The 22366-nt window shown below is 43.7% G+C and overlaps 1 protein-coding gene across 4 annotated transcripts in view; it reads right to left on the reverse strand.

Moving 5' to 3' along the window:
- Positions 1-22366, reverse strand: part of FBXO21 (F-box protein 21) — a 124440-nt gene that overhangs the window by 85412 nt on the left and 16662 nt on the right. For all 4 annotated transcript variants that reach the window (XR_004540314.1, XM_033954386.1, XM_033954384.1 and 1 more), the window contains 3 exons: positions 16937-17031; positions 5544-5665; positions 2900-3046 (listed from right to left, as the gene is read on the reverse strand). Coding sequence is in view for 3 of the 4 variants with exons in the window: in XM_033954386.1 (XP_033810277.1) it covers positions 2900-3046; positions 5544-5665; positions 16937-17031 (364 nt within the window). In the remaining variant the exon portion in view is untranslated. The remainder of the gene's footprint in view (positions 1-2899; positions 3047-5543; positions 5666-16936; positions 17032-22366) is intronic.

The raw sequence follows: 22366 nt of genomic DNA on the forward strand, positions 1-22366 counted from the left end.
ATGAGCACTACCTGATTGAGGAGGAGATATTGAAAGTATGGAGAGCATTGAGGATTGCTCGTAATTTGAGTTTAATGTGCCATCAGGATCCAAGCTCTTTACATTTCATCTCGACTTTGCAGCGCACGCTGTACTTTTTCTTGTTTCTCAGGCATATTAATTGTTTTGTCTGTGCTCATAGGCTCCCACTGAAAACCTGAGTGTAACCACCAGCTGCCTTAAGAATGGAGGCCATCGAGGTGCGCTCCTCACCCAAACAAGGAAGCATCCGTTGTCAATATTTTCTGATGAGGAAGGGTATGAAAGAGTAGGCCTCTGAATAGATTGGTCCTGTACAGAAAGCACTGATACCGTGGTAGACATCGGTACAGATGGTGCAATTGGGTGTTGAGGCGTTGGTGACCTCAATGATGAGATTCGCCTTCAAGGAGACACCATTTGTAAAGATGGCAGCCATCTTGATGCATCGATGCTTAGAATGCGTTGATGGAGTGGACAGCACAGTTACTTACCGTAACAGGTGTTATCCAGGGACAGCAGGCAGATATTCTTGACTGATGGGTGACGGCTCCGTCGGTGCCGTCACCCATCAGTCAAGAATATGCTGCCTGCTTGTCCTGGGATAAAATAGAGATACCGATGTATGATTGAATGCAGATACATGCCCTAGATGGAGAATAATGCTTATGCTTCTTAGCTTTTTTTACCAAGCAATCCTGATACCACCATTGATTGAGGGGTTGAAGTTGGTGCTGGCTTCGATGCCAAAGATGGTTTTTGTGTTTCTGTGTTGGAAGTTGCAGACACTCCCAATGCTGTATCAAGAAGTTTTTGAAATTGGAGCTGTCTAGCTTTTAGTGATCTTTTTTGAAGCTTGGAGCAGCACTAACAAGAGTCTGCATAGTGGTAAGGACCAAGGCACCGAACATACCGGTTATGTGGATCAGTGACTCATACGGCCCTGTTGAACTGGGTGCACTGCTTAAAGTCATTAGAAGGCTTTGACATGGAGGGAAAGACCGCTGATTGTGAGATTGAAGGACTCAGTGGTCCGGGGAAATCGAGTAAATTTAAATCCGTAAAAGGATCGATGCTCCCGGCCTGCGAACAGGTTTCAAGTGGCCTAAGGTCAGAAAAAAATTAAAGGTGGAAAAAATGAAACTTTTTACAAGAAAAAGAAAGAGATCATCAAATAACAATAAGCTTTTATTGATAATGACAGGAGTCACCATTCAATATATTACAAGTAATTGGAAAAATTACAGTAGACTCAACTATAATTTTTGGTGGAACTCATTATATCACATATATAAAATGGAAAGAACAACAGCTATACAACAAGGTAACTATAAGAAATTTAATAAAATTTGGGAGCCATTAACTTCTTATTGTAATGAGTAAACACCATTTTCTATTGAACTTTACACCGTGTAATGTTTGGGGGGAGGTATAATTTTTTGTTATTCATATTGGGAAAATAATAGAGGAAGGATGGGTGGGGAGGGTGATAATTTTATGTATTGTAAGACAATTTAGAAAGATTATCAAGTGATGTGTTTAATTGTAATGTTTTATGGATTGTACACTTGATGTAAGATTGAAAATGAATAAAGATTTAAAAAAAAAAAAAAAAAAAGAAAGGGATATAAAAAATAATGAAAAAAAACCAGTATTGGGAAGGCACAAAAAACCAAAGTTTGATGTACTTTTGGAGAACTCCAAAAGAACACAGCTTCTGAGCTCCACAGAAAACAGAGAACCGATGGTCTCGTGAGCCGAAGTTGGGCAGAAAGGTATCAGTGCATGAGCGGTACAGTCAATCTTAAGACATTCAAAAAGTTCAAAGCGATTGTTTGTACCGGGTTCTGCAGATGACGTCACCCACATGTGAGAATATACTGCTTGCTTGCCCTAGGATAACAGCGCTACCATGGAGTCTCAAAGCTCAGCCTCTATAATCTTAATTTAAATCTGTACATTGGAAAACAAAGAATAATTTTTTAGGTATATGGGACCCCTACTTAAACTCCTTTTCACATAAACTTCACAGCTAGACGCTTAATCGACTCTAGAGACATCCACTGTTGGTTTGGCTATTCTTTTCCATCCACAACTTTAGGTTTTTATATCTTGGGCAGGGGGTTGTGGGGTGGGTGGGGGTTGGTGCTTTGGAGATGATTATTGTTGGGGATTGTTTGTTGGGTATGTAGAGAGGTGGGCTTGGGATTTTTGTCATAAACTAATGCTACTGCATCCTTGGGTATCTTTGTCATTCTTAGCAAGGGCCCTATTTGATATCCTGTCTGTATTTCTAGAATTCAATTAGTCAATGTATTGACCTGGCATTGTTTTCTACTTATTGCCTTGCTTTTGTATTTGTTGGTCTCATGGAGCAGTTTTCAATAAAAATTGTTGAACCATAAATCTGTGCATTGGAGCATGAAACAATCATCTATTTCCACTCTGTGACGTAATCCTTCATTGTGTCCTAGCATTGGTATGTGTATATTGACCTTGGATAGTGTTGTGAACAATAATGACATAATATGAAATAAATACATCATAGTTAATAATCACATTTTAGAACTTTGACAGCAATGTAGGATTTAAAGCTTGTTTGTATTTCTGAATTGATTGAACTTGCGCTCTATCCTCGTTTATAACAGGGACGATTAATGATGTTGTTTAGACATGTCCATGTTATAGGTGATAATTGTAGGGAAACAAAATTTTATGTATGTGCTATGGAAACTGCATAGTTGTAGGTGGTTTATAAATTTTTTAATAAATAAACAAACATGATATTCAGTCCATTCACATTGTCAGTGTGCTCTGCTGAAAGTATCCTGCTTTTAGGAAAGAGCATGCTGCAAGGACAGGTGCCGATTGGCTTCCATACCTGCTTTCGAAGACAAACTGGGATGCCTGCAGTTTTTCACCTGTAGAACTTTTTTAACTTTATCCAAGATGTCTCCAATCTGTGTCTGGACACTCTCTAGACATATGTCAGACAGGGGATTGCAATATTGGTCAATTAAAACAGCACCTATAAAACAGAATGGAAACTATACTTATAATTCAATCTAAACAATTCTATTCTCTCCCATCCCTTTATTTTAAGCAAATTTATGTTTCGCATTATCACAGCAAGTTCTAAACAGAGTACAGCAATAACACTCATAATAAAATTAACATGATCTAAAACAGGGTTTTTCAATGCGTGGTATGCGTATCCCAAGGGGTACGCGGGCTGACCGCTGCCGCTCACCCGCTACATTTAATTACAGCCCTGCTAGTGCCGCAACTACAGGAAGGGAAGGGATGGGCCAGGCGCATGCAGCAATTGCACGCTGTCGGCCCACAAGCCTTCCCTCCAATGTCCCCCCACCCACCGACATCCCCATATACCTCTCCAATAAGGGCCAGCTGGTGGGATGCCTACTCCCTCTGTCCAGCAAGTCCGCCTCTTCAAAATGGTGGGCCTTCCCCCTGTGGGAGGGGCCTTAGGTGCCTGGGCCAGAGTCTTAGGCCCTTCACCGGTGCATCCCAGGATTACATTACATTACATTACATTAGTGATTTCTATTCCGCTTGTGCCTTGCGGTTCTAAGCGGATTACAAGTTAGAAGACTGGACATTTCCAGTAGCATTGCAGTACATATAATCAAGAAGGTATCCAGTTACAATTATTAGTCTGGACTTTTCCAGGATAAATTGGTAGTAGATAGTAGATAATGATAGGTTGTTTAGGCGAATAGAGATAATATTGTCCGGATTCTGTTGTTTAGACGAGTAGAGATAATACTGTCCGGATTCGGGTGTTGCTGGTGGTGGTGTTTGGGTAGTCATGAGAGTATTTTCTAATACTTTTGTGAGGTTATGATGATGGGAAGTGTTTTTTGAAGAGATGAGTTTTGATTTCTTTTCGGAATGCTTTAATGTCTATTGATTTGGTCAGTAGATTGGTGATGGTAGTATCGATCTTTGCTGCCTGTGTCGCTAAAAGGCTGTCATATAGTTTCTTTCGTCGTGTTCCTTTGAGAGGGGGGTGAGTGAATAGGCTCTGGGTTCTCCTTAATCTGTGTGAGAGGTTACGGTGTAGGATGCACCAGGAAGGAGAGGGTCTGCTATTTTGTAGAGTCAGGCCTCCCGACTAGAGGGAGTAGGCATCTCTCCAGCTGGCCTTCGTCAGAAAAGTATGGGGGGTGTTGGTGGTAGGAGTGGGCATCCCTCCTGCTGGGGGTGTCGGGGTTGTTGGGGATCACCAGCGGTGGGATTGGGCATCCCTCCTGACAGGGGTGTCAGTGGGTTGTTGGGGGGACGGGGACTTTTTAATTTGTGTGTGTGTGGGATGGGGTTGGGGAGTCTGAGCTTTTCAAGCCTTACTTTCCTGTGTCTATGCCAATCAGCGCTCAGGCACTGACTGGAAACTAAGGCTATGAGAGATCAGATCCTGTCGGAAAATTTTGCCCGAAAATGTGGCACAACGAGGATAGGGAATCACCCAGCAATGATAGTGCATCCTGGAGTGCGCCTTTAAATATTGACAAGCCCATTTTACTATCATTTTAATATTAATGACTTCGTTAATTAGTTGTGTGTGCATCTCAGGATAGTTCATATTTTGCGCACTGTTTATAGAATCCAGGGGTAGGTGTCAGCACCTGAATACAGGCCGGCACTAAATGGTCAGGTCTAATTCAGCTGATAATAGTCAGTGTTTAAGAAAATGCTGACCGTTGTATCGGGTGATGGTGCATCCGCATCTGGAGTACTGCGTCCAATATTGGTTGCCGTACCTTAAAAAGAATATGGCGATACTCGAGAGGGTTCAGAGGAGAGCGACACATTTGATAAAAGGTATGGAAAACCTTTCATACACTGAGAGACTGGAGAAACTGGGGCTCTTTTCCCTGGAGAAGAGAAGAATTAGAGGGGATATAATAGAGACTTACTAGATCATGAAGGGCAGAGAGGGATAGATTCTTCAAACTTTCGAAAACTACAAGAACGAGAGGGCATTCAGAAAAGTTGAAAGGGGAGATTCAAAACCAATGCTAGGAAGTTCTTCTTCACCCAGCAGGTGATGGACACCTGGAATGCGCTTCCAGAGGACGTGATAGGACAGAGTACAGTATTGGGGTTCAAGAAAGGATAGAGGGGTATAGATAGAGGATTACTGTACAGGTCCTGGACCCTGTTGGGCTGCTGCATGAGCGGACTGCTGGGCACAATGGACCTCAGGTCTGAGCCAGCGGAGACACTGCTTATGTTCTTATATTTGGGGAAGGGACCAATGTCAAATAATTTCCTCGCACAGTGCAGAACATACAGGAATATGCAAATAAATACCATTCTTATACATTTTCTCCAGATCCCCCCCCAGTCTAAATTCATTAATGGCACATTTCAGAGAATCTCATAAAGAAGATGCAACTAGCCAGCACAGTGCAGTTTAGCTCTCTCAAACCCTAATATACAGGTTTTGAGGGAACTAAGCTTTGCAGGTGGCATACTGTATATCTCTCAGGACTCTCATTCACCTTCCAGAAATGACTGCTGTTCCACAGGCTGCTCAAGAAACTTTTTCAGACTCCTCAAAATGTTTTGCTGACGGATGAAATACAGAATTTTCTTTGCGTAATACTTCAAGGTCAAACCCTTCCTGAAAAATGACATTTTAAACAGACAAATGAAACCAACTGAGAAAGATTATATATATTAAAAAGTCTGATTTACATTATTGAATATATGTAGACACTATGGCCCTGATTCTACAAAGTGCGTCCGGATTTTAGGCAGCTGTAGGCGTCCTACAGCTGTCTAATCAGCCAATCGGGATGCACAGTTTTTAAAAAAATGCTCCCCAGACAGGCCGCCTATATTGAAGGCGCCTCCGGGAGCCTAGGGAGGCTCGCAAGACGCCTAAGCTCGCCTAAGAGCCTTAGGCGGGCCTTAGGCGAACCTAGGCGGCCCTACGCGTCTCCCTAGTAGAGGAAGAGACGCTTACAATGTAAGCCAACAAAATGCTGGTCTACATTGTGAGTAGACGTGGCCGCTATACTTATTGCGGCAAGGGATCTCTCTGCCGCTATAAGTATAGGCCGCGGCCGCCTGTCCGATCGCTGGCAGGAGGGTGCCCAAACCCTCCTGCCAGAAGATGCCCCCCCTCCCGACACTACCGACCGCCTTCCCCCCCGACATTACCGATCTCCCTCCCACCCCGACACTACCGATCTGGCAGGAGGGTGCCCAAACCCTCCTGTCCGAAGACGCACCCTCCCCCCCTGCGCTAACAGCCCCCAAACCTCCACCCCACCAAACTAACCTTTCCTTTTGGCCAGACGGGTCTTGCCCGTCCAGCCGGCAGGCCCGCTTCGTTGAAATGAGGCGGGCCCGCCCCTTCCCGCCGAAGCCTAAGGCCTGATTGGCCCAGGCTCTAGAAGCCTGGACCAATCAAGCCTTAGGCATAGCGGGTCCGATCCCCATTAAGTCTAAGGCTTGATTGGCCCAGGCGCCTAGAGCCTGGGCCAATCAGGCCTTAGGCTTCGGCGGGATGGGCCGGGAAGGGGTGGGCCCGCCTCATTTCGACGAGGTGGGCCTGCCGGCTGGACGGGCAAGACCCGTCTGGCCAAAAAGAAAGGTTAGTTTGGTGGGGTGGAGGTTTGGGGGCTGTTAGCGCGGGGGGGGGGAGGGTGCGTCTTCGGGCAGGAGGGATTGGGCACCCTCCTGCCAGTGATCGATATTGTCGGGGGGGGGGGGCATCTTCTGGCAGAAGGGTTTGGGCACCCTCCTGCCAGCGATCGGTAGTGTTGGGGGGGGGGGGCATCTTCTGGCAGGAGGGTTGGGCATCCTCCTGCCAGATCGGTAGTGTTGGGGTGGGAGGGAGATCGGTAATGTCGGGGGGGGGGGGGCGGTCGGTAGTGTCGGGGGGGGGGGCAGTCGGTAGTGTCGGGGAGGGAGCATCTTTCGGCATGAGATTTTGGGCATCCTCCTGCCTGCAATCGGACAGGGGGCCGTGGCCCGCTATATTTATAGCGGCAGAGAGATCCCTTGCCGCGATAAGTGTAGCGGGCCGTGTCTAATCTAACCCGATTCTCTAACCAGCGTCTGTAACATGGACGCCGGTTACAGAATCGGGGTTTAGTGTAGGCCCGATTCTGAATAGGACACCTCTCCCGGGCGTCCTATACAGAATCAGGGCCTATGGGCATGCCCAGCTGCAATTAATCATTAAAACTGGAAATAAAAGCATGCAAGGTGACAGAAGGAGATTAACTTTGGGGTAAATGAGGTGAAATGTGGAACTGTCTACAAAAGGTTATTTTAAATTGGCTATAATAGAATCAAACTGAATAAAAATAATAAAGTTTTGTAAGCTGCAGTTCTCAGAAAGAAAGAAAATAGCCCAGAGTTAGGGAAGGAAAAAACATGCTGATATGTACAAAGTTAAAACAAAGGGAAAGCTTAGGTTAAGAACAATCAGGAAGATCCCATTTTAGGGTAGCAGAAGAACAGGATGCAGGCCTTAAAAAGAATTCTGGTCCTCACAGATTAAAACACAAAAGCTAATTAGAAAAGTTTATAAAGAAGTCATAAGGATAATAAAAGTGAAACACTGCCACCTGCTGGGTTTAAAAATTGGGCTTAACATTGGCAAATTTAGGATTTAAATGTAAAGTGACGTGATGTATTCCTGGGAAGGAAGTCATGTGATCAACTGTGTCATTGTATTCTAAAGTATGGTAATTATTACAATGATATCAGATTAGGTATAAAAAATCAGAACATTTGATAACGTGTATGGCTCTCCCCAGACATGAAAGGCATTAATAAACATGAATTTGATTAGTGCAAGACTTTTTCCCATGTCTGTTGATTTGAATTCACAGAATGGACTCTTTTGCCCAGTCATATTGGGAGAGGAAGCCCATTCTGGTCATTCTTTTGGCCCCACTGTTCAAGTCTCCCAGCCTAGCCAACAACACTTTATAAACATCAGTTTAGAAGAGGTGCTACTTGCACATGCTTGCAGATCTGAAGGTGATGTACGAAGACAGACCTTGAAAGTAAGGAGGTTATTCTCTATTATTCACCAACAATGAAAAGGACATAGCTGTCATCTATCTGCTCCCCTGGATCAAAAGGTCAATTCTATAATGTGAAAATGCTGGGATAAGTGGCACCTACAAGCTTCGGTGCAGCTGCATACTTCAGGCCAACCAAAACTACTTTTTTTTCAGTTTTGGCCAGAAACTATCTAACCACATTCAACCAAAACTGAAACTGCAGCTGAAAGTTATTGCCTGGTTTCAGCAGAAACTAAAACTAAAAACTTACACTGGCTGGGTGAATGTGAATCATAAGGCCCACTGGGGGACTGTCAGAGCTTGAAAGACCATTGGTTTGACCCAGTAAGGCTATTCTTATGTTCTTAGAGGTAATGGCAGCCATTTTGAGAGCAGAGCCAGCATGCACAAGAGTGACTAGGGATCATTCCTGCCTAACTACAACCCTAGAATAACAGGGATCGGAAGACAGGCCTGAAAAGGGTCACTACAGGAAGAGGAAGGGGAAGTCAACTCCTATTTAGAGAGGAGGGGAGAGGGAGAGGGACATATACAGGACAAAGCACACATTTAACATCAACTGGCCTCAAAGCATCAACAAACAACCGCCAAAAAAAACCTCCTTCAAAACACGCCAAAAAATCGAACCCCCCACATTCTGGGACAAAGCAGACCACTCCATCACCAACACAGCCCCCAACGAATTCATATCCCAATGGCGAACCATAAGCGAAACCATCCTGAATGAACTAGCCCCAGAAAAATTAAAATTTAAAATATGTAGACCTTCTGATAAATGGTTCGACTCCGAACTCCTCCAATCAAAAAAGCTCTGCAGACAACTAGAGAGAGACTGGAAAAAAAATAAGAGCTTAAAACACACTAAAACAGCATGGAGAAATCAAATTAACCAATATAAAACCAAACTCAAGGAAAAACGGAAAGCCTACTACTCCAAAATGATAGGCACAAAAATCCCAGACACAAAAAAGCTATTCAACCTAGTAAAGAACCTCACTGATACTAAACCTTATCTTGCCACTCAAGGTATCCACCCACTGACAGCCATCCAACTAGCAGACCATTTCAAAAACAAAATCACTAATATCAGAACCGCATTCATCGATACACCCACCCATCTCGAAAAGATAACAACAAACCCAATAACAGGCGAAGCCATCGTAGCAGACAGAAGCTGGTCCAACTTCCCAATCCTACTTTGGTCGGATATGAACCGACTCTACAACAAATACAGCCATGCCTCCAGCGAACTAAATAATTGCCCCACCTACCTGTTATCAAACGCCTCCACCACATTCAAAACCAACTTTATGTTATGGATTCAAACCACACTAACAGAAGGCCAATTCCCACAGGACCTAGGAGAGATCTTAATCACCCCAATCATGAAAGATCACAAAGGCCCAATAGATAGCCCCTCCAACTACAGACCTATCGCTTCAATTCCAATATACGTCAAAATAATAGAAGGCCTAGTCACACAATACCTCACAAACTACCTGGAAAAACATAACCTACTCCACCCCTCACAATCAGGATTTCGAACCAACCATAGTACAGAAACACTACTTGTCTCTCTTCTAGATACAGCCCGGCAACACATCAGTAAAGGAAAAAAGATGATACTAATACAACTTGACCTCTCTGCTGCATTTGACCTAGTTGACCACACCATATTACTACAGATACTCGACGCCATAGGGATCTCTGGCAAAGTTTACAATTGGTTTCAAGGGTTCCTCAAATCAAGAACCTATAGGGTAAAATACAATGACATCAAATCAGAGCCATGGGCAAATCCCTGCGGAGTTCCACAAGGATCACCTCTCTCACCTACACTCTTCAACCTCTTTATCTCCTCCCTAGGAGCCACCTTAGATAACCTAAATGTCACATCCTTTAGCTACGCAGATGACATCACCATACTCCTCCCCTTCGACCCTTCAGAGCCCACCACCACCGCAAAGCTGGAAACAACCCTAGATACAGTAGAAAAATGGATGATGGATCATAAACTAAAACTAAACTCAGAAAAAACAAAATTCCTCCTGCTCGAAAAAGCCAAATCTCCTACCATCACAGAACTGATAATCAAAAATACCAAATACCCAATACAACCCGAACTAAAACTACTAGGAGTCACCATAGACAGATGTTTGCAGTCCCAAATCAACAAGACGACCCAGAAAGCTTTCCTAATCATGAGAAACCTACGCAAAATCTGAAAATTCTTCAACCAAACACAATTCAGACTAGTCGTACAATCCCTAGTCTTAGGTCTGCTGGACTATTGCAACTCCCTATATCTTCCTTGTCCAGCCATTATGATAAAGCAACTCCAGACCATACAAAACACCGCCCTCAGACTGATCTACTCACTTAGAAAATATGATCACATAACAACCGCCTTCTTAGACTCCCACTGGCTACCCATACAAGCACGAATTCAATTCAAATTCCACTGCCTATTATTCAAAGCAGTACAAGGCTCTTCCCCATCCTACCTAAACAACCGCTTAAACCAGATCTCCACCACAAGACAAAGAAGAACCCCAAATCCTTTTGCCTTCCCTCCACTCAAAGGCACACAACGCAAGAAAATGTTTGACAACCTTCTGGCAACACAAGCAGCAAAACTCAACCATTCCATCTCCAACCTGCTGACAACATCGGACGACTTCAAAACATTCCGTAAAGAAATCAAAACCCTGCTTTTTAAAAAATTCATCCAAAAACCTTAAACCACTTCACCTACCTCCAGCTAAGTTCACCTACCTCCAGATAATTCACCTACCTCGACTGAACTCATCTACCACCAGATAATCCTCCCCCAAATATCACACCTAATCACCCTTCAAGTAAACAGACCATAAAAAGATTGTAATCTTGCCTACTCTAACTGTATTCCATTTGCTAAAATCACACAGCTAGGCACTGTCAGTTTTCTATCCAACCCATAAGATCCCCAAGAAAAAAAATAAAAAATTGTATCCTCACTGGAAAATGTCCAGTAAAATCCTTTGTAATGTGATCATCACTGGAAATGTCCAGTCAAATCTTTTGTAATCCGCCTTGAACTGCAAGGTATAGGTGGAATAGAAATCCGTAATGTAATGTAATGTAATGTAATTTTCAGTTCCACTGAAAAAAACAAGGTTAGTTAGGGCCAAACTGAAATCAAAGGATAAAAAACTACAAACACACAAAATATATGCAATGATATTTTGCCTATCACAGAGGAAAACACCCTGCTGGCTCTTGGTCATAAAAAACTTTGCTCTTTTGTTTATATTTTTATGCATTTTTCTCTGCACCTAATATTTTAATTATTTATTAATTGTTTTTTCTTTTATTGTGTTCATTTTATTGATCTATTTTCACAAATGTGGTGGTAACCTCTTATTTCCTCTTTTCCTCTGTGATAGGCAAAATATCATTGCATATATTTTGTGCGTTTATAGCTTTTTGAACTTTAGGCTGTTTTTTGAACACATGGTTAGTCTCACAATATTTTTGTGAGTTAGCAAACTTAAATCAAGGCCATAGTCTTTGTGCCAAAACCGAAACCAGGCAAAAAAGGATTCTGGGCCAGTTTCAGCACTGCAACTGAAACTAAAATTTGTTCAGCCTCTAATGCATGTGTGTAGCTCCCATTTAAGCTTCTGGAATGGGATACAGAAGAGCCATGGAGTGCGTAAAACAAAAAGGCACCTCTGGCATTTTCCACTGCACCAGAACAATATCCCGAATATCCTGATGCATAGGAAAAGAGCGGGATGCAGAGCGGATCCCCCTAAGCAGAGGATCCCTTCACATCTTGCCCAAAACGAAACACCGAAGAGACCTGAAGAATCAGGTCCTAGAGCTCGCCCCGCTGAAAAATTGCACACCACGGATGCATCCTCACCGGAAGATGGCACCGCAAAACCACCGCTATCGGCATCTGTCCTCATCCAAAGAAAACTGCTCCTCATACACCAAGAGACCTGCGGTCGCTTGGACGAGAGAGTAGTAGATGGGAATGAGACTGGAATTGAGGGGGGCCGAACCGAAGAAGGCGCAAAGGGACACCCCCCTCCCCCCGAGATCCCCAGGGCGGACACAGGACCCCCGGCCGCTTGAAAATAAACCTCACACAAGGCAAAAACATAATCAGTGGAAAAACCCCTTGGCGGCCCAATGGGACTCACTGCCAAAGAAGAGGACCCAACAAAAACCTGCCTGTCTCTCCAATACAGGGGGAAGATCACCTGAAGCTGCATACAAAATGGAAGTGCTTCCCGCCTAAAACGGAGAAAATCCTGCCAAAAACGACTCCTCCGTGGCCTGTAGCAGCTGGGAAGCCTAAACTGACCCAGCCATTAAAGCAGGCAAGCCGGCAGCAGTGGTAAGGAAATCCCCAGCAACATCGGCAGTAAGAGAAATCTTCAGAGTAATGAAGACACAGGGGGATTGCGAAGATCTGCAACGTGACATAATCAAGCTCGAGAAATGGGCATCGACATGGCAAATGAGGTTCAACGTGGATAAGTGTAAAGTGATGCATGTTGGTAACAAAAATCTCATGCACGAATACAGGATGTCCAGGGTAGTACTTGGGAGTCACCTCCCAGGAAAGAGACTTGGGAGTTCTGATCGACAAGTCGATGAAGCCGTCTGCGCAATGTGTGGCGGCGGCGAAAAGGGCAAACAGAATGCTAGGAATGATAAAGAAGGGGATCAAGAAAAGATTGGAGAAGGTTATCATGTCGCGGTACCGGGACATGGTGTGCCCTCACCTGGAGTACTGCGTCCAGCACTGGTCGCCATACATGAAGAAGGACACGGTACTACTCGAAAGGGTCCAGAGAAGAGCGACTAAAATGGTTAAGGGGCTGAAGGAGTTGCCGTACAATGAGAGATTGGAAACTGGACATCTTCTCCCTTGAAAAGAGGAGACTGAGAGGGGACATGATTAAAACATTCAAAATACTGAAGGGAATAGACTAAGCAGACTTGCGCAGTGAATCTGAAATAAAACAATTCAAATCCAAATTAAAAACATTTTTGTTCCAGAATGCCTTTGGACAATAACTGTCCTCTTAAGGACAAAAAACCCCCAAACAAACAAATTTTACCGCTTTTTACCCTAACCTATTGTATTTTCCTTTTTCGTTTCGCTTTCTCTTTTACAATTGTAGTTCTTCCCTTTCTTTCCTATTGTTTGAAGTAAGTCCATTTGTCTTATTATGTGTTTTATTAAGATGTTTTGGTTTTATCTAGTACCCCTGATTTTTAATCTACATAGTAACATAGTAGATGACGGCAGATAAAGACCCGAATGGTCCATCCAGTCTGCCCAATCTGATTCAATTTAAATTTTTTAATTTTTTCTTCTTAGCTTTACCCAGTACTGTGCTTGGATTCCAACTGCCGAAATCTCTGTTAAGACCCATCTACACCCATCTACACCCTCCCAGCCATTGAAGCCCTCCCCTGCCCATCCTCCACCAAACGGCCATATACAGACACAGACCATGCAAGTCTGCCCAATACTGGCCTTAGTTCAATATTTAATATTATTTTCTGATTCTAGATCCTTTGTGTTCATCCCACGCTTCTTTGAACTCAGTCACAGTTTTACTCTCCACCACCTCTCTCGGGAGCGCATTCCAGGCATCCATCACCCTCTCCGTAAAGTAGAATTTCCTAACATTGCCTTTGAATCTACCACCCCTGAGCCTCAAATTATGTCCTCTGGTTTTATCATTTTCCTTTCTCTGAAAAAGATTTTGTTCTACGTTAATACCCTTCAAGTATTTGAACGTCTGAATCATATCTCCCCTGTCTCTCTTTTCCTCTAGGGCAGGGATCTCAAAGTCCCTCCTTGAGGGCCGCAATCCAGTCGGGTTTTCAGGATTTCCCCAACGAATATGTATTGAAAGCAGTGCATGCATATAGATCTCATGCATATTCGTTGGGGAAATCCTGAAAACCCGACTGGATTGCGGCCCTCAAGGAGGGACTTTGAGACCCCTGCTCTAGGGTATACATATTCAGGGCTTCCAGTCTCTCCTCATACGTCTTCTGGCGCAAGCCTCCTATCATTTTCGTCGCCCTCCTCTGGACCGCCTCAAGTCTTCTTACGTCCTTCGCCAGATACGGTCTCCAAAATTGAACACAATACTCCAAGTGGGGCCTTACCAATGACCTGTACAGGGGCATCAACACCTTCTTCCTTCTACTGACTAAGCCTCTCTTTATACAGCCCAGCATCCTTCTGGCAGCAGCCACTGCCTTGTCACACTGTTTTTTTACCTTTAGATCTTCGGACACTATCACCCCAAGGTCCCTCTCCCCGTCCGTGCATATCAGCTTCTCTCCTCCCAGCATAAACGGTTCCTTCCTATTATTAATCCCCAAATGCATTACTCTGCATTTCTTTGCATTGAATTTTAGTTGCATTGAATCTGTTTTTATGTAAATTTTATATTGTACACCGCTTAGAAATTTGATTAAGTGGTTAAAAATTTTTTTTAATAAACTTGAAACTTGATAAAGACAGATTGTTCACCCTCTCCAAGGTAGAGAGAACAAGAGGGCGCTCTCTAAAGTTGAAAAGGGATAGATTCCGTACATACATAAGGAAGTTCTTCTTCACCCAGAGAGTGGTAGAAACTGGAACGGTCTTCCGGAGTCTGTTATAGGGGAAAACACCCTCCAGGGATTAAGATGAAGTTGGACAAGTTCCTGCTAAACTGGAACGTACGCAGGTGAGGCTGGACTCATTTAGAGCACTGGTCTTTGACCTGGGGGCTGCCGCGTAAGCGGACGGCTGGGCACGATGACCCCACTGGTCTGACCCAACAGCGGCAATTCTTATGTTCGTATGGATCCTCGCCACGCAGTCGGGGGCAGGAAAGGCAGCCTGCAACTTGAAACCCAGGTGGATTTCACTCCAGTCGCATACAGCCTGCGCTTAAAACCCATGACAAGGTCAGTAGGCAAACAAACTCCCAAGGGAAAGGACCCTGAGTTTATGAAGGGTGGCACACAGTAGGCTGGCTCTATAGATCCATAGAGTTTTTTCTGTGATAGTCTGGCACTGCAGGACTGCGCCCTTTCCTCCGACAGGGGACCAATGGGAAGGGGTCTCAAGGCACTGAAGCCACTGTGAAAACAAACTAAATGAAAAAAACAAGAAAAAGAAGCAGAGCCACTGCAAAAGACTTCTGCACAGATTGCTTGACGAAATTGTAACTGGATATGTTCTCTAGCTCTCAGTCTAAGGGGGTGGAGCATGTGCTCAGAAAAGTGTTGGATTTCTGCAACTCCCAGATTGCGGGTTGGGATTGAACACCTAGAATATGGAATCCGGAAAAGACATAACAGAAGGCAGCTTGTACTTAGACTATCCAAGTTTTGATCAAATATCTTCAGCTTTTCTCAGTTCAGAACATGCAAAACTTACTATCACTAACATGCAAAACTTCACATCTTACTTACTATCTCCTGCAAGTTTTCTGCATCCTTAATACCTCATACAATGGAATCAACTTATTTCTAGTTATCCTTTTTATTCAATTTCAGTTTGGTAGTTTTCTGTCCAGCCTAAAACTTCCTGTTGTTCAATAAAACCTGTTTAATAACAGGACTACTCATCACTTACAACCCCATGACACACAGTCACAAAGGTAGTATTACTGTGTTTCTCAATTGTATTAATAAAGTGTCAGTTAAAAAAAGAACTAAATACAGATGACTAAGTTAGAAAGAGAAGAATTATGTCTGGAGAATAAGACGTAAATTAAAAAACAAAACAAAACCCAATAAACTGCCAGGAAACGAAACAATGCAAAAGAAAAAAAAAAGCAGGCAGAAAAAATATATATTTATAAGAATTCTTAAAGGAATGTTCCCTGTGGGCTAATCTCTCTGTGGGCACATGCATGAAAACTTCAGGGTATAAAATTGGTTGGACAGACTTCAGTGCTGGGGGACTGCTCTAGGTTCCAAAGCAGTTAAACTCAAGATGGTATCTCAAATGTGGCACTGATGAAGCTCGTGCCTAAATGAGTCTGCTCTATACATCATGTCTCTTGTGATTTAATGCAAACCAAACATCAAAATGCCACTGAATGTATCCAAATGTATATTAAGTACTCTTTTTGAGATAGGTCCACTCCATCAATAATATACAAACAGTCTATGTGCCAGCCCTGCTTGAAAAATTATAAGGTGACCAAACATTTCAAAAAATCACAATCAAAGAAAAATAAAAAGCAAAACTTATTTGAATCAAAGAGGAATCATAGTGACAGTCCAACAGAGCTCCGTTTCGATCCTTCTTCAGAGGACGAAACAGATTCATACTTTTCATGTGTACAAAAATGGTGTCTATGAACAAAACGCTCCAAAAGTTCACAATGAAGGCTGCTTCACAAATTTAATGAAAGCAGTACTGGTGTTTGTGGTAAAGTCGACAATGGTGTCTATTCAATGAAACGCTAAGGTGCCCGGCGTGAACAACGCGCTCTATATATATGGAGAATAAGATGACATCAGCAACAAAAGGACCTCTATGGAGTAGAATGGGTTAGACCAAAAGAGAAACCTATAGAGTGCCATCTTCACTATAAAGATTGACAACTCTTCGGTTTGTCGAGGTTTCTATATCTGATCCATTTAATATCGCCATTTCTAGAAAGGATATGAAATTGATATTCTTATAACTCTAAAGAAGACTGAGATTTGCTAACAAGTGCTCTATACATTTAAATTATAACTATGAAGCTGTTACTTTATAACCGCATTTTCACTGGCCCCAGAGCTTGAGTGATATATATCAAGCCCGTTGTCTAACTCACCTTCCATCCATATTCAGGATTGACATCAGCTCATCTTCAAAGAAACGTCCCGAGCACCTGAGAGTCTCAACGTCACTGAAGCCATCACAGGGAACCTGGCCAAGAGACAATGGGTTACAAAAGCAATCACAGAAACAATATGATGGCAAATAAGGACATTAATATTCATCTAATCTGTCCAATTTCATTCATGATGTAGTATCACAAACTCCATATTGATTTTGGCTTTCCTCTTGCTCTCCTTAACTAGGAACCCTCGGTCCATCCCATATTCCTCAGAAATTTGTCATGAGAACTCATGGCAGCCAATCAGCTAGCGGCTCTGCACAGGCAGGAATGAAGGAAGGTTGCTCCTGCCATGATTCACTGCTGGACCACCAAGGATACTAAAGGTACATGAGAGAGGCAGGTAAAAAAAATTATTAGAATAGCCTTGGACAGGAGGTGGGAGGAATCCCTTCTGTCCCAGCCACCGCTGGACCACCAGGTCTCACAGCAGGCCTGGAAGTGGTCTGCAACAGTTTGGGGGGGGGGGGGGGTCAGCACTGACCCAAATATAAACCAAGACCCCCATTTTTGGGCCAATTTTTTGGTCCAAAAATCTCAGTTTATATTCGAGTATATACATTATTTCCCCTATGTGGTTATCCCAAGAATTGTGCCATGTCCTCCTCTCTAACATTCAAAATAGCCACACTGGCTCAAACAAATGAGCTATCTATCCTCCTCCTCAAAATCCATGTATCCCCAATTTTATATTTATGTATATCGCTTAGAAGCTTGATAAGTGGAATATCAAATTTTAATAAAATTTGAAACTTCCCATTGTCACAAGTATCTGGCAAGTACCAATCCCAGGTTTAACACTGGGCTACCCTCATATCTCTCTCAATAGCAAACTAGCTATCCTGAGTCCACCCCCTGAAAACTTCTGTGACTGCCCCGCTCCAGTATGCTTCTTTGTATGAAACAAGTAGGGAAAACATGCAAAGAATAGCTCATGGAATTCTTTACCGCCTTTCTACATGTGTGTGTGTGTGCTTGCTCTGTGTGTGAGTGATCAGGAGAGGATATCTGTTTAAAACAATTCAGTAATTGCCATGTTAAAGCAAGTTAGTATTTTATCTGTCATCATGTTTCCATAGAGATAGTGGATGTTGTGGATGGGCAGACTGGATTGGACATTTGGCCTTTGTCTGCCATCATGTTTCTATGTTTGTACAATGCAGCTATTGGAATTGCTTTCCCATTTGGGGAAGGGTGGCTTCATTTCTTTTCCATCACTTCCACATGCAGAAACTTCATTTCTACAGCCTAGGGCTAACAAGCTGTCTGTGTAGTTCTTACAACTTGTTAAAAAACCCTCGCTGGACCCTACTTGCCCCTTAAATTATCCCATTTCCTTCCTCCCATTCTTACCCAAAGTCGTTGTCTTGACTTTCTTTCGTCTCAAGCTATCCTCAATCCACTTCAATTGGGCTTTCGCCCTCTTCATTCTATAGAAAATGTCCTTGCAAGGGACAATGACATCCTCCTGCCAAATCCAAAGGCCTATGTCCGCATCCTCCTTGATCTATCTGAAGCCTTTGACAATGTAGATCACTGCCTACTCACTGATAAGCTATCCTCATTTGTGTTTCAGGGCTCTGTTATCTCATGGTTTCCTGCCTATCTTTCCTGTTGCACTTTTAGCGCAAGCCCTGGAGGATCTTCCACCACCAGTTGGCATACCTCAGGGCTCTTCTTCCCTTGGTACCCTCGTCCCATGGCTTCAAGTACCACCTCTATGCTGATGACTCGCAAGTCTACCTTTTACGCCTACAATAGTAGTAAGAATAGAAAATCTCTAAGAGAGTGAAAGGAATTGCAAAACTAAACAGTCAGGCAGATCTCATAGTCCGTTATGGTCCTCATTTGCTGTCATTTTCTAAGCTTCTCTGTACCTGTTGATCAGATTTTGCATTTATTTCCTTTTCTTTAGCATGACTAGTACAAATTTTATTCATGTTCTTCTCAGAGTTGCCTGCTAGCATCATGAAAAAAAGATTATGTCCTTACCTTGATAATATATTTTCCAGTAGATGGGCAAGACGTTCTAGACATATGGTTATCTCCCAATGGTTGTGTGCCATATGCAGAAGGAATCCACTGAAGATTTTTTTCTGTGACTCTCCTCTAGCACCACCTGCAGTTAGTACCCAAGCACCAAGAGCCCCAACAAAGAATAATGAAATAGGGACACCAATGGGAAAATCACCAAGAAACAACTGTTCTGCTCATAGAAGCAACATGCAAAACTCAAAAAACAAACAGTGAACAAATGCATCAAAGGAGCTCAGGAAAAGACCCCAGCATACAATAAGAACATATATACAGAATTCTTCCCAGCCCAAAGGGCTGACTGATATCCAAGAATCAACTTGGAGAAGCATAAACAGGATGAGACAGAAGGCAGGCGCAGGAAGGACAGGGCAGGAGCCTAGAATATCTCACCTATCTACTGGAAAATATATTATCAAGGTAAAGACATAATCTCTTTTTCCAGTGCAATAAGCGAGTCATTCTAGACATGTGGGATGTACAAAGGCAGTCCCAAAAAGCTAGTGTGTGCTGGCTGACTGAGGACCCAAAGGCAGAGTCCTATCTTGCCACCACATCAACTCTGTAAAATTTGGCAAGTATGTGCAGTGGACCAAGTAGCTGCCCTACAGATCTCCTGAGGGGAGATCGTTTTAGCTTTGGCCCACGAGGACCATGCTTCAGGTATAATGCACCTCAACAGAAACAGAAGACTGTTTACTGCAAAAAAACATAGGCTGATGAAATAGCCTTACAGATCCATCTGGAAATAGTGGCCTTAGAAATGGGAGCACCCCACTTTGAAGAATGAGTCAGCACAAACAGATATTCATGACCTCTAGATAACGCAGAAGAACTCTGCGCACATCTAACTTCTTCAAAATGCGATCCTGTTTCCTAGAACCAGTAGGCTGAAAAACAGGTAAACACACTTCCTGATCGACATGGAATGCCGACATCACCGAAGATCCGCATACTGTTCCAAGTCTCCTGCCACAAGGAGAGTATCCCCGGAAAACAAGGGGTCATCATAAGCATTGCCCAGATCAGGGTCAGCGGCAAACTGAGAAGAGTTATCATGCTGCTGTATCGTGCAATGGTGCGCCCACATCTGGAGTACTGTGTCCAGTACTGGTCGCCGTACCTCAAGAAGGACATGGCAATACTTGAGGGGGTCCAGAGAAGAGCGACTAAACTGATAAAAGGTATGGAAAACTTTTCATACGCTGACAGGTTGAAAATGCTGGGGCTGTTCTCCCTGGAAAAGCGGAGACTTAGAGGAGACATGATAGAAACCTTCAAAATCCTGAAGGGCATAAAGAAGGTAGACAGGGATAGATTCTTCAGACTGTGGGGAACCACAAGTACAAGGGGTCACTCGGAGAAACTGAGAGGGGACAGGTTTAGAACAAATGCTAGGAAGTTCTTTTTACCCAGAGGGTGGTTGACACATGGAACGCGCTTCCGGAGGTTGTGATAGGCTAGAGCACATTACAGGGGTTCAAGGAAGGTTTAGATAGGTTCCTAAAGTATAAGGGGATTGAGGGATACAGATAGAAGTAGAGGTAGGTTATAGAAATGGTCAGGAACCACTTCACAGGTCATAGACCTGATGGGCCGCCGCGGGAGCGGACCACTGGGCGCGATGGATCTCTGGTCTGACCCAGTGGAGGCAACTTCTTATGTTCTTAAGAGGACGTGCCAAAAGATGCAAAATCGCTAAGACAAGTCTGAGGCAGAGCAGGACTGCACAGGGAAAGCATGGCTATTCTGAAACAAATGTTTCATAAATTCTGCAAAGGCTTCCGGACTCTGGGATGTCTTGGGCTTTTTGGGCTGCAGCAGGTCCACAGTCTTGCACACAGAACTTTCAACCATGTCAAGCCCCCAAAAGAAGGAAGGCTGCCCCAAAAGGCTAGCTGAGCGTTTTAATACCTGCTTAAGTCAGGGTCGAGGCTAAGCTTTGCACTACTGCCTCTCCCAGATGTGTCACGTGACACAAAGATGCTCCTAAGGCATTAAATTTGCACAATCCTGGCAAGAATCCACAATTGGAGATCCCAAGAACTCCATTCCAACATGTTTTGAGGCAAAATTTGCAGATTTCAGAGGACAGGAATCTTTTGAAAAAAAGATAGCTAAAAATACAAGATGACCGCCACTAAGCAATTCGCACCAAGAACATGATTTTTTTTCAGTTAGAAAAGTAAAACAAACCTGTGATTTTAGGACTTTTCAGGTGGGGGAGCACAGGGGGCCATGCAGAAACCCTCAAAACTGCAAAATTCAGATCCAACTCTCACCAACCCCCCCCCCCCCCGATCCACCTCACAGGCTGTGACAGCCTTATTCACTGTGACCTGCGCAGGAAATGTGCTGCAGCCTGCCTCAGCTCTCTCTCACACAGTAGTTGGAATAGAAGAAATCACTGCCTTATAATGGGAATGCCTCTTCAATGTTAATCTTCAGGCTGCCAGTCAGACATGGTGTCTGACTGTACCACCACCCCCACAGACTGACGGACATGCTAAGAGACGGATGGAGGCAAAAACCCAGCCTGCGCCCTGCAAGACACTGCTGAGCCTCCTGAAGTCATAATGCCATTGTACAGAACCATGGTGAGACCTCATCTGGAATACTGTGTGCAATTCTGGAGGCCACATAACCGTAAAGATGTGCTGAGAGTACAGTCGGTTCAATGGATGGCCACTAGGATGGTCTCGGGGCTCAAGGATCTCTCATACGAAGAGAGACTGAACAATTTACGGCTGTATTCTTTCGAAGAACGTAGGGAGAGGGGAGACATGATTGAGACGTTTAAATATATCACCGGACGTATTGAGGTGGAGGAAGATATTTTCTTTCTCAAGGGACCCTCAGCCACAAGAGGGCATCCGCTCAAACTTAGGGGAGGGAAATTTCATGGCGATACCAGGAAGTATTTCTTCACCGAAAATGATTGACCATTGGAACGAGCTGCCTGTGAAGGTAATCGAGGCCAACAGCGTGCAAGATTTTAAGAGTAAATTGGATGCCCATGTGGGATCCCTAAGAGGGTAGAGTTAAGGAGATGGGTCATTAGGAGCGGGATCTCTAGGAGAATAGACTAAGGGGGAGGGTCAGCAGAGTGGGCAGACTTGATGGGCTATGGCCCTTATCTTCTGTCATTTTTCTAAGTTTTTTCTATGTTTCTAAAGGAAGCCTAACAGGATGCAATTGAACCCCCACTAAACAGAAGGTGAGGAAAAAGTGGGAACGGCTCGAGCTCCAAATGCAGACTGGCCAACTGGTACCACCAGAAATCCCAAAGAGGGGATGAAAACACTAAATAAAATAAGAAAAAAGGGAGAG

Source organism: Geotrypetes seraphini, chromosome 8, assembly GCF_902459505.1.
Source record: "Geotrypetes seraphini chromosome 8, aGeoSer1.1, whole genome shotgun sequence".
In the NCBI taxonomy this organism is placed as follows: domain Eukaryota; kingdom Metazoa; phylum Chordata; class Amphibia; order Gymnophiona; family Dermophiidae; genus Geotrypetes; species Geotrypetes seraphini.